The sequence below is a fragment of the Megalops cyprinoides genome, chromosome 9 (genome assembly GCF_013368585.1).
Source record: "Megalops cyprinoides isolate fMegCyp1 chromosome 9, fMegCyp1.pri, whole genome shotgun sequence".
NCBI classification, from domain to species: domain Eukaryota; kingdom Metazoa; phylum Chordata; class Actinopteri; order Elopiformes; family Megalopidae; genus Megalops; species Megalops cyprinoides.
Genome location: NC_050591.1, coordinates 7,799,150 through 7,812,500, shown reverse-complemented (window position 1 = coordinate 7,812,500; position 13,351 = coordinate 7,799,150). Strand labels below are relative to the sequence as shown.

General features: G+C 41.0%; 1 protein-coding gene across 1 annotated transcript; it reads right to left on the bottom strand.

Annotated features, from left to right (window-relative positions):
- Nucleotides 1-5,611: 5,611 nt before the first annotated feature.
- snrpd2 (small nuclear ribonucleoprotein D2 polypeptide) lies at nt 5,612-7,459 on the bottom strand. The gene is made up of 3 exons (XM_036537032.1): nt 7,365-7,459; nt 6,667-6,846; nt 5,612-6,464 (listed from the first exon to the last, which is right to left on the bottom strand). Coding segments are annotated over exons 1-3 (357 nt in total). The 5' UTR covers nt 7,367-7,459; the 3' UTR covers nt 5,612-6,289.
- Between the last annotated feature and the right edge of the window lie 5,892 nt (nt 7,460-13,351).

Below are 13,351 nucleotides of genomic sequence, written 5' to 3'. Positions count from 1 at the left end.
AATGGTCTTGACAAAGGTGGCCCACTTATGGCTAAGGTAGCCACGGAGGGCTTGCATTCTTGTACACTGAGAAAACACTCCTACTTAAACAATCGATGCCAGGCTGAGGCCCAGGTGGAGAGCCACAGAGCTGTTAGTTGTTTTCCTGCAATGGAAAAAGTTTTGTAAAATACAAGACACCTTTATCTTCCCCAAGGTTAAGTTACTTTTCTGTTACTTTTATGTTTCTTACCAAAGCTAACATCAACTTTCTCTTTTCTCACATTCCTCAAATTTGTTGACATGTACTAGATTTTTATGTCATTTTAAAGTTGCAATGCAATACATATTCTGGACAATACAATCACTCCCTCTTCCAGGCCAGGACAGATAAATACAAACTCACTAAAATAAATATTAGTTTCTACATATTTGTAGGACACAGTTCTCACACCTTGTAAAATTTGTTCTGTGACAGTCCATTTTGAATAGTCAGTGCCTCTGCCTACAATAATATGTGGCTGGCTCTTTCAAATGAGCTGTAAAAACTCTAAAAAAGTCTTGATCTAAGTAAATATAAGAATTACAGAGACATCTCTAGTATTCCTTTTCTTTTAAAGTACTACCAGAGAAAGTGATGGCACAACAATGACTCACTTTTTGAGTTCTCATGAACTCGCTTTGGATAAAAGCGTCTGCTAAATAAATAAATGTAAATGTAAATTTAAGAACTTCCAACTGGGCCATTACCCAGTTCATAGTACAAAAACTGCTCTTTTTGAAAGTTGCAAATGATGTACTTGACCCTCCTACCAATGCTCAGTTTCTGTTCTGGTCCTTTCGGACTTGAAAGCAACATTTGACATTTCTCATCAAATCTGGGTTTAGAGGTTCAGAGGTTTAGAGGGGTTTTTTTTTTGGTTCATGCTTGTCAGTAAGATTTCAGCTTGTGCAGAGCACAGACATTTCCTTACAGTAAAATATGCAGTCCCATGAGGTTCTGCCCATGTGATAGGATGTCATAGTTTATCCCAAATGTGCATTGCTTTTCTTCAACTCAGAGAACGGAGGTTAAAGATCTTAATGTAATATTTGATCTTGATCTCCTCAGTCCCATGAAAATAAAAATTGTTAAACAAATATTTCCGGTCTGTAATAGATAGAAAAGCTCATCTATTTATCTCTTTGTCTGCTCACAGCTGGGTGATTGTCATGTCTTTTTGTCTGGTAGTCCAAACTATATTTTGTCTACAATACAATTAGTCAAGAATTCTGCTGAAAGTATTTTGACTTATTGCAGGTCTCCAGCAATTGTCTACCTGCACATCTCAAAAGTTGCCGGCATGCTCCTGGCAGATGTTTTCGAAAGAAAAATTATGGAATGAGCTGTCTTATAGTTTAGGGAAGTAGATACACCCCTCCCAATAAAACGGCATCTCCTAAGCCTTCCTTACAATTTCAAAGCCGTCCTACCAATTGTGTATTGTTTTTAGCCATACCCTTACTGCTGTGTAAAGTGTTGCTGAGTTTACATGTCACCTTGGTGTGTAACAGTAATTACTGCATATAACTTAAACTACTATTATAGAAATAAACTGTTTGTTAAATGAAAAATTGTCACAGTTTTAACAAAGAACAATGTACTACTCGTGTTGGCTCACCGTGTTTGTTTCAGTGACAAAGTGCATTTTCGCCCTCTAGTGGATGGATACATGACATTATCATCTGGTACCGTTAGATGGCGCGCAATATGTACTTTTCACTGTGCTCACTCTTACAATCGATAATAGTACTTAAAATCTGTGCACGACTTCAGTGATGCTATCTCATAATATAATAAAAGAATAAGCCAGGGTCTAGGGCACGAAATGCAATTTTCCACTTTCTGGAAGTGCAGCGTGCTAGCCACTTAAATACCAGGAAGGAGAACAGTATTTAACATTGACCGTTCCATTTGCTCCACCTCTCATTGTTAGAATTATTCGGCGTACTGGCCCGTTATGTCCTCGTAATTATTAGTCTCTGCTGTGGTAGGGTATCCATAAATAGGCCTAAACAATTGATATTCGTTGAAAATCCACGTACAGCCTGAACAGAAACACAAATACAATAGTATTTGGTGATAAGTTATCTTTGAAATAACTTACGTTTTTCATGTTTGTACTCACAGCCAAGTGATGACATTTGACCGTGTGACTGCATGTGTGTGTGTGTGTGTGTATGTGTGTGTTTAGAGAGAGCTGTCTGTCACACCCTCTTTCGCTCTCTCCCCACCTGCCCTAGCGGCACTGACACCCCGACTGCGGATCTGCTTGGAAACAAACTGCGGCGGCTCCGGTTTCCGCGCGCGATCGATGGCGGGCGTGAGCCGCGCGCCGGGCAATGGTGTCGCGTTGCGTGAGGGGAGAGTATCGACGCTCGGCCGATTGCTATCACGATCACACTTCCCCCCTTATCGCTCCTCCTGCCCGCCTGGCTACTGAATAAAACATACCCCCTTCCTGCCGCGGCTCAAAGACCCCAAGATCAAGGGGGGAAGTGGACTTTTAGTTTCTTGAAAAAAATTTGGTGGAAAGTGTATTACAAAGGAAATGACCCTCCTTGACGTTCATGAACAGGAGGAGCTGTATAAAAATGGATGGTCCCTTAATGGTTGTTCAGTCTGTTGTATAGGTTAAAAGTGAGTTGACCTATTATTAGTAGATAAGAAGTTCTGCAAAATATAGCAGGGGGCGATATAATGAGCAGTAATGGTTAGAGAAGCAGCCATGTGAGCAGAAGGCTGTTTGCACCCTCAGATTGCCAGATTGTACTCCAGTTTGTTTCAGTAGGAATGTCAAAAGGCAGGTTTTAGGGTGTGTAACACCTGGGGTTACGATATAGCTAAAACTATGCATGTGTTTTGGCTGTGTTTATAAAGGAACAGAGAAGACAGTCTCTGACTAACTCCCACAATGTCATTTTACCATTATATGGCAAATGAACTAAAATGAGCAAAAAGTCCAACTCATTTTACTCATTTTCCAACAATAGCATTTTATATAAAATAATGCACATCTATCAACATTCACTTATATGTGAACTGAGCATTAGCTTAGCATTGGATGAAACGTATGAAACCTAAGAGTTAAATTTGAAAATTTGAAATTTAAAAATTGTAGAAACTGAGAAAATAATACAATGGTGTAACATGACATACTACATAAAACAGAGCTGCTGGGGGGCATGTTTCTTCCCAAGCATCTGTCCAAACTGAGGTGCTAAGATGTATGCCTTTTCAATGCAAAAGGTCATTAGCATTGAAAGTAACAGGGAAAAGTAACTGCCCCTCACAAAACAGCACTTTGAATGTGTCATGAACCTGGATTCCTTTCAGTTCTCCTTCTCCCTCCATGTTATCTCATCTCAGGGGAAGAAAAATCCTCACCTGAGAATCATAAATCAGAAACTTTGACTCACCCTCACACATGGATACTGCAGGTGCGGCTGCCCTGGGGCATCTATGTGTGTGTGTGGGGGGGACCTTTACTCTGTAAGCCCAGGGTAGAGATGCTGTTGGGCAGGGTAGAGGAGGAAGACAGCCCCAGGCTTTGCGGGGGCAGTAGGCCAGGGTGGGAAAGAAGGATCATCCAAAAACACTTGGAGCAGGAAGCACGTGTGGTGGAGTGGTACACATCGAGGGGTGAGGGTAACCACAGGATGTTCAGACCTGAGGCCCAGCCGCAGGTAAGAGAAACACCTGGATGGATCACTGTCCTGGGAACCAGTAAAGGATTTCTCAACAAAGATACTTTTTTATAGGCAAAGTGTAGGCCTAGATATATTATCTCATTAGGTTATACTGTGAGAAATTAAAATCCTGGATACCCCTGCTGTGATAGTCCGTCTGTTCTGTAGGTGTTGATATCTGCTAGATTTTGTTACAAGGCAAGCTAAAACAGTATAGACTGCACAGACTGTACACCACAATGAAACCAAGTGTTGAAATTAAAGGACCAGAAAGAGACATCACATATCTCATGGCTCTGCTGGGGTCTGCCAGTGTGAACAATCATTATTTTTATACTTACTCATCTATCAGATGCTCTTACCTGGAGGAAATTACAGATGTGTGCATATGGCAAGGCAAGATACTGTAGGTAGGTGGTACGATAACAAGATTCAACAGTTCTTTGGAAACCTATGTTAATAAAACTGTGATGACAACCAATGCTGCAATAAATGTACTGTCACACACGCAAGAACCACAGTGAAGGGGATGACATGAAATAAGACATAAAAAGTGCTGTAACAGTGATCACAGAGCATAGCAGTAATCCAGAATCTCAGTTTGATTCGTAGCTAGGATGTTGCTGTTGTACCCTTGGGCAAGGTACTTAAAACACTACTGCCTCAGTAAATATCCAGCTGTACAAATGGATAAAAGTGTAACTTACTGTATGTGAGTCACTCTGGATAAGAGTATCTGCTGAATGACAATAATGCAATGCAATGCAACCTGAGCACAACCTATTAGTGCTGGGAGAGGAGAGAGCCTGGGCTTAAGGAGCCAGTGCAGACTGAAGAGGTGGCTTTCAAGTCTACAACAGAGGGTGGGCAGCTATTGCAGCCAGGGCATATGAATGCAGGAAAAGCCTGCAAGTTATTGACAGATTTTGATCAGTGACGATAGCAAACACATGGACATGAATAAATTGTGGTTTGTTCATGAAGTACGACTCATCAGACATGCAAAACAAACTCTGAAATGTAGATACAGGTTGATAATGGAACACACGAAGGTGAAGTACTGTTAGAACTCTCCTAAAATATTTTACCCTTTTACCTTAACAACCCTAAAACACAATGATTTCACAATCAATGGTAGTATTTGCGATAAAAAATAAAGCTGGATGCCAAGACAGCCTTCAACTCCACCACCCTGCAAAGCTCCAACACTTCAGTGTCCTCCAGCCCAAATACTTACCAAAGTCAACTAATCTGACATAATTTGATTATCTGTAACTATGTCTGAACAAGGAAGATCTTGGAGGGTAAACAGTGAACTTTGACCCAAGGTCACCTGCCTGGTTTGTGTGTGGTGACAAGAGATTGGACAGGGAATACAAACAAGTCACACATTCATGACCTAGAGATGCAGTCAAGGAAGAAAGCAGACAGAAATGGACCTCAAAAAAAGGGGCTGGAGATTGAAGTGACAGTCAGCACATCTGGTCTCATCAATAATGCACGAGGCTTTAAACGGCAGTTTGTCGTGTATCGAGCGCTGCCTGCTGAAATCAACACTGACACCCAAGCTGCTACCAGGGGAAATGGGGAGGGTGAAGTCGGGGGGCCGGGGGACGAGGAGAGGGGACTGACACAACACAAGGAGAGAGAAATGGGTAGACACTGAAAGGGTAAAAACTTTGAACTGCCGTTCTCTTCCCTCTTCAGTGCATGCCTTTTACATGGTATATCTGTGAAAGTTCCTTTGAAATCTTTCCTTACTGAAATCCTGGACAGAAAATGACACTTGGAATACAGTCAAAGTATTCAGCAGACAGAGTGACAGCCAGTCAGAGATACACAAGAGTTCACAAATTTAATCTGCAAATTCACACAGGAACTCTGTACAAGTAGTTAAGCACAGCACATTGTTTTTCATACTTTTATGATATAAAAAATGAGTAATTGCACCATTGGCTTTTCCAAAGGTAAACACTGTTGTTACAAATGTCACTGAAAATTCACCTCCAATGTTGAGACACTTCGAAATCACAGCCTAATCGCTTTCTGATGAAAAACACCATTTGGATACAAAATTAACCGAGACCTGTCCTTGCCATCTTACCACAACTCCTTCCTTCAGCATAATTACATTCCTGTTTTGTTTTGACACACCGTGTGAGAAGACAGTGCAGATTTTACAGTGAGGGTGCTGAAACAGAGGCTGTACCCCCAAATTAGCCAACCCATGGTGGACAGGCAAAAGAGAGATGCTGGGACAGAGGAGGAGAAAGACGGTTGTTGGGGTGTAACTACAGAATTAAGAGAGGGGCATAACAGGGCTACTCTGTCCTGGAAGACCAAAATTCAGCATATTTTACAAGCTCTACTTAAACTGCCAATGCTTCCAAAGGCTAAGCTCAATCAAGAGAATGGCAATCTGAGTCCAGGTGATAAGAACCCTACAAGAATGAGCTACACCTGCTGGATAATGCAGCACTCCAAAACCAGAGATAGAGTAACCCTTATAGTAGAGGAGAGGAAGATCACTTTTTTTTCTTTGAGGAGGGAAGGAGATGAGGAGCAAAAGTATAACAGCAATTTATTTTCCAGCAATAAGCGGGTTCCGCAGAACCACGATGACAGAGTCGCCCCTCAGAAACATCTTGGAGATGTATCGGTCCTTGTTGACCGGTTTCGACTTCTTCTTGCCTTTGCCACTCTTGGGAACCTCTGTCCACATCTCCTTCACGTTCTCCAGGACCATGTTGCAGTGCCTATGTACAGTGACACAAAGACATTAAGGATGAGAGTTGTTTTTTCACTGCACACTTGTTATCAAATGCCATCGGTCCAAAACATGCGCTTTTTGAACATCAAACCATTCCACGGAAGAGTGGAAGTACTCAGAGGATTAAGAGCCATTGTTTAAAATATTCCACTAAAACCAGTGAGCGTTGTGATATTGCTTCTACCTACCTGTCGAATGCTTTGACTCTACCCAGCAATTTCTTGTTGTTGCGGCAGTTGATGAGGACTTGCGTGTTGTTTTTCACCGATTGGGTGAGCACAGACAACGGTCCGGTGTTAAATTCTTCCTCCTCTCGTTTCTGCAGCTCCTCCGGTGTCATCTCCGACTTGGGCTTGTTCAACAGGCTCCTGAAGATGGGGTCCAGAAAAGTTGATACAAAGATAACATTGTTCAGTTTTCCACCGTCTCTCTTTGCAAGGTCGCTACGCTAACATGCTGGTTACCCAATGTTTCGTCTCAAAACAGTTGCATGAGTTACACTAGATAAGTACTGTACATCGCTATGACTAATTACAATTTGGTAGAGGGGGACTGGGATTCAATTCTCCGACCCACAGCAGCACTCACAATCGTATTTACACATTTTACACCCGTCTTGGCTCTCACTCAAAAAAAATAAAATAAACAAAAATTTAAAAAAATACTCCATAGTTACTGTTCAGCAAAGCGAAAAAAAACAAGAAAACAGCTGAGTAGCTAGCAGGCTAAACATATATTTTATAGGACAACATTAACTCTCTTAGTCCGTACACGGACGAAACCGCACTTTTAGATATAGATAGTCATCTTACTGAACACATTTGTTGCTCTGAAATGCTACATGTAACCGCGAAAGTGTAAATTAACCCAATATTCATACACTTACATGTTTGCGTTTCCAAAACTGGACTCGTACAAAAAGACAAAAAGTCAATACCGGCGACTTGCGTTCAAACAACGCTTTCCTCTCCCTGTTTAGCGATAAAGCTGCTTCCGGGTGACCATGTGAGCGGTTGAGGCTTGAAAATAGCTTCCGGGTTATTGTTATTGTTTGAAGTGAAACGCACTGGTACTGTATCTGTACCGTAGTGGCACACACAGTCATGGTTTTTATTTTGTATAGTTTAATGAACGAGAAAAACAAGTCTGTGGAGACCTAAACGTGGACCTAAATGTCAATGTAAAAGTAATATTACTAATCAGCATAACCTTAATTTATTGCATCATTTTCATTTCTCTTATAACAACCCAGTAGATTTTAATGTGATTGACCATTATCAGTACAAACCACATATTCAAAGAGTTGGTAATAGTGCCCACAATGGGAATCTCTGTCTGAGCACCCTGTAACAGAGAAAAATACTCTGCAGGAGCATTAAAGGAGGAGGAGGGGTAGGAGGTGACAGGCTGAGGAGGAAACAGGTAACTCTTTGTTGAGCACACCGAGAGACAGAGGAGAGAAAGTGAGATACAGTGAGGGAGATAGAGAGGGGGAGATGTATATCAGGCACATAACTGAGACCCTGGGGATTGGTTTACTGCCAGGAGATGGCCAGTCATCCAAAGGAGCACAGTGTAGCACGTCCGCTCTCTCCTCACTGTGGGGTCCGTTTGCCCAGGATCCCTGGACACTCACACCCGAGTGTCAATCAGGGGAAACATGGCTTTGGAAGTGGCAGTTTGCAAGACTGAAACTTTGGAGACACTGGAATGAGGATTAGGTATTGGTCCTGACTAACAGAAATAAAGATTTATTGTTGTTGTTATTATTATTGTTATTATTAATCATCATCTCTATCAAAATTTTGAATTTTGCACATGCTAGGCAATATATCACACTTTTTTATTACTTTACACATTTTCTCAAATGCAGCCAGTCTTTGATAGTAAAGAAGAAAAGCTGTATGAGGAAAAAAGTATCACTGAACTGAGCCATAGCTAAAGCACACCTTTGATGATTTGATTTTTCTTCTGCAGGAGTAAACTCCCTTTTGTGTAAATCAGATGAGCCCTGGCAGACTTTGTGTTCCTTAGGGTGGTACTTGCCCAGTTCTGGTCTGCATCCTCAAAGCAGAACGTGGACTTGAGAACTGATGTAGGAATATGACTGTAACAAGCAATCAAAACCATGAGACTGTGACTTCTCTGCACTCTGTGTGTGTGTGTGTGTGTGCGTGTGTGTGTGTGCACGTGTGTGTGTGTGGTCTGACTGCAGGGAAGCAGTGGGCACACACTGTTGCTGCCCCGGGACCTCTGGCTAGAAACAGTGAGCCTTGCCTTAGTTCCCACCCTAGAATTGATTTATTGCCACCACTGTGTGATTTACAGTATGCAGGAAGGGTGATTTAGAGGTGTGGGGTTATTAGCAGTGCTTGACAGGGGGATATTATTTATTACGCAAATTAACTGCAAACAGGATCACATTACTGCCGCCCCAGGACACGGCAAGCTCGGCGCTTTGCTCTTTCATTTTCTTTCCCTCCACTCATTTTCTGTTTCTCTTCCTCCCTCCTTTGTGTGCTATTCTGCAATCAACCAGTCCTAACAAATATTGTATTATTAACGTTGTATCAGTTTCTTTGGTGTGTGCTATGCTGTAGGTCCACCCGGGGCATGCTGGGAGTTTACTCTGTGGGCAGCAGGCAGGTCTGGTTGAGAATGGCCTATGAGGCAACTCTCGGGTCATGACAAAGAGCCTTTGTCTCACGGAGGAGGCATGCTTCCAATGATCTGCCACTGGCTGTGTCTTTGCGCATCTCTGTTTTTATTACACGTATCTACAGAAGATGCGGGAAAGGTGAGGGAAAGTTCACCAGGCGATGATGTCATGCGTGAGTGTAACAGTAGAGGCAGATGAATGAGGTCACTCTCGCTGCAATGCCTGCCTTCCCTTCGGCTTGCTGACTCTGTCACAGCTTCCTAAAACACACACCCATGCAAGCGCACACATATACATATACACACACACACTTCTGAAATACCTGCTTTGAAGTTTCCCGTTGGATTTGTTTCTGCGCCTCCACCTGGAGCCGAGGGGACTGTCTATCTGTAACTTTGATCAGAAGCCACAGAGTGCCACAGCTGAGAACATGAGAAGAAGAGAGTGGAGTGCTGTGGAGATTTATTCCTTGATTATCTTCCAGTCCTCCTTAGTCCTATCCACCTTCCATATGTCTGTTGGACCCCAGTAACACCCCTGTTTATTGTTGCCTTGAATTGCAGGGGCTCAGGTTCCACAAAAATGTAGAGTTGCATTTTCAGTCAACAAAGCGTGATCAGGCGAATTTGGAGCAGGATTAAAGGATGCATGTCTTGACTCCTTTGCAATCACAATGGATCAAGAGGCCTTTTGTGTTGGCAGCTCCAGAGAGCACTCTGAGGGCCAACTCTGATAGCTTCAGTCACAAGCTGGTGATCCGCTTCACCTTTGTAAAAATACCCCATGTGACAGTTTTTTGTTTAGGAATGAGTGGATTTGTATTTTATTTTCTCCCGAAGTAGCTGTTTCAGATTTTAAAGCGACTTTTCCAGTTGAACCCACCCTCTTTCCCCCCTTCACTTTGTTTAGTGTACTTTCATTTTATATGATTTGATGCTCTTCGGTGTTAACTTCCCCCAGCTGGCAGGGCTCAGTGTCTCGCCCACTCCGTTTCTCTGACCACAGCGCGAAGCGGCAGCAACCGGAGTTGCTCATAATTACCGAGGTTAATCTCTAACCACACTCTGGGGACTCTCACAGAATGCTGAAAGAGAGAGAGCGAGAGAGCGGGGTGGTGGTGTGTGTGTGTGTTGGGGGGGGGGGGGGGAGCATTAGGCACAGACACACAATGTCTTTGTGAAAGACAAGATAGTGAACAGATCTAAATAGATTCATACCACTGAAAAGTTTTAGTGTGTCCACGTTTCGTGCTGTATGTTCAGGCTCTGGAGGTTAGACTTTTCATGGGGGATGGACATGTGCAATTACATGTGTGCTATTAAAATAAAAAATACATGTCTGAGACCAAGAAGTCAATGAATCACAAGAGTTAAGATGTACAGTAATGCCTATCTGGTTTATTGAACATAGTTGCCTTTATGCATGGCTAGTAAATAGTGTGTTCAATATATGAATGTGTTTTAAAGGATAATTATGTAAGCATCAGTGATTAAAAAAACATCCCAGTTTGTTTCAATTCTATCACCATTGGGGGTGGCTTTCTTAAAAACCTTGGTGAGAGTAAGTCTCAAACCAATGTGTGATGTATTACAGAGAGGACAACTCTATATGACAGTCTGCATGCATTTAGTTATGTGTGTATGTATGCATGCATGTGCCTGCGTGTGCCTGCATGCGTGCATGTGTTTGGGTGCACCAAATGCACACCTTCTGGACTCTGACACCCTTCCTCTTCTCATATCATGTATCCATCCTTCCTTTCTCTTTCCGCCATTTCCTTGTGCACTTTTTGTCCTTCGCTCTCGTGAAGTCCATCTCTCTCTCTCTCTCTCTCTCTCTCTCTCTCTCTCGCACACACATTTACTAGAGAAGAAAGGACAGAGACGCCTTTGGACCCTCCTCATGTAGCCCTACTATATAAGGCAACAACAGAGTCGCAATAAAGGTTTACTTTCAAAGCATCACTGACGCTACATTTTTATACACAACATTTAGGAAAGATTGCTTATGTATTGCACGTGTGGTTTGTACATAGAGAACAAACGAAACAACGCCTTACGATGGCTCATTATGTGATACACTCAGGTACTTTCCGCCGTGATGACAAGGCGTGCACGAGATGCATTCAAAAGGAGAACAACACAAAGAAATAATTAGTCCCAAAAAATGTAAGAAAACTAATAAGACGACAGAACGGCTGTTTTCTACGTTAATAACAAAATTATGTATTAGAAAACTTAATATAAAGTGTATGATAATTATATGTGCCAGCATTTACATTTTAGAAAAAATATTTTTAATACTTTGGGACTTCGTTTTGTTTAGTCTGTCATAACGGAATTGGTACACAGGAAAGAAAATATGTACAGCTACGTAGTAATCCATGAATCAGACAAGCGAAGCAATTAACTGTGCACATCACTGGAACAAATCTAGAAGTAATAAAAAAACGAATATAAAAATAATAAGAAATTAAATGTTTTTTTCCACTTTGCGAGCAAAGTAAATCGGTTCGGCGTCCACTGAGAATTCAGTTTATCACTGACATTCTGTTTATTTATGCATAAATAATTTCCCACAGATTAAAAGTCAAGTTGATAAATAAAATTAATTCCTTAAAACAAAGCCTTTAATGTATGTGTAATTTCTCCTTAAAGTAGATAAAACCTGATTAGAATGAGATACAACAATATGGATGCCGTATTTACCAATAATGATAAAGATAATAATAAAATAATGATAATGATAAAGTACGCTAATTTAGGAATTCGAGACAGGACCATAAGACGACACTGGTTCATTTGGCAGTGCCCTGATGACCTTTCGACACTGTGGAATTATCTGTTCGTTTCCTTGCATTAAGCTTAGTTGACAATTATCTGTTTCAGAATTATAAACCTGGTAAATATTGCTGTGGAAAGACCGAAACTGCCATAGAGCGGCTTTGTGGAGTCTTTCTTCTGTTGACGTTGATTAGGAGAAGGTCCGCACAAGCACAAGGATGTTAGCACAAGACAAGAGTACACTCTAAAACCGGCTATATGTCTTTAACGAACCCTCAAATAAATGAGGGAAATAGGTTAATACCTTCATGATGTCTACATGCAACACAAAGTCTAAATGCAATCCTGAATTAAAATGAGTGGACTATAAATAATGACTGATTATTATTGGTATTAATATTAGTAACATTTTCAAAACTCACAAATTTTCCAAAGTCCTTCCACTGTATTTGCCATTAAACATATCGAGATCATTCGATATATTTTATGTGAGGGGGTGGGGGACGACTGAAAATAATTTAGAATAGAATAGGACTACCACAATAATCAGTCCCAATGATGATCGATAATGTTAACATTTATTACGAACAAAAGCAACGACATTCCTGTAAATCACATTGCCAAAGTGCATGCAGCTTTGAAAAGATAAGTTTGCCATTATATTTTGTCCAACTGCGCACGTCAATACTGTTAACACCATAACACTGTACAATATATTTACCATAGTGTAGATAAAGCGTGGTTGCCAGAATTACTTCTCTGGTGACCTCTCGGAATTAATTTTTGCTTTCATTATGTGAGGGAGTCTGCTGAGTCATAATCCAACGTAATACGAATAAATTGTTTATCACATATACGAGGCGATGACCATTTATAATAATAATAATAATAATACATTAGCCCATATATTGACATTGTTATACCAAAAGGTTTTATCTGAATTATGAAACTATACAATAAGAATAGAAAATAAACAGAACCATCTCTAAATAATTCGCCTCATTGCTAACTGAAATAATTTGAGAACTCGAACGAACTGCACCCGTGATAATGCAAACGAGATACTCTCACAATCGTGCTAGAATAATTACATTACCAAATGACCTTGAACATCATACAAAATTACCACATTAATTCACAGCTATTTGAAAATAAATACAACGCTGCTATTAATGTATAACCCGTTCTGTTAAATTCAAATAATTTCAAATACCTTGAATACCGTTTCAAGACATTGTTTAAAAGTTACTTGTCATTAAAAAGTAACTGTCTATATAGGCTTAATTGAATCGCATGTAATGTGCTGACCGCTTTGAGAGTCTACATCACCCAAGGACACGATCAAATCATCGGCCTTCTTCAGTTGCGTATACATGCAATGTTGTACATATAAATTTGAACAGGTACATAAAGCAACTCAAAAGGTCAGTA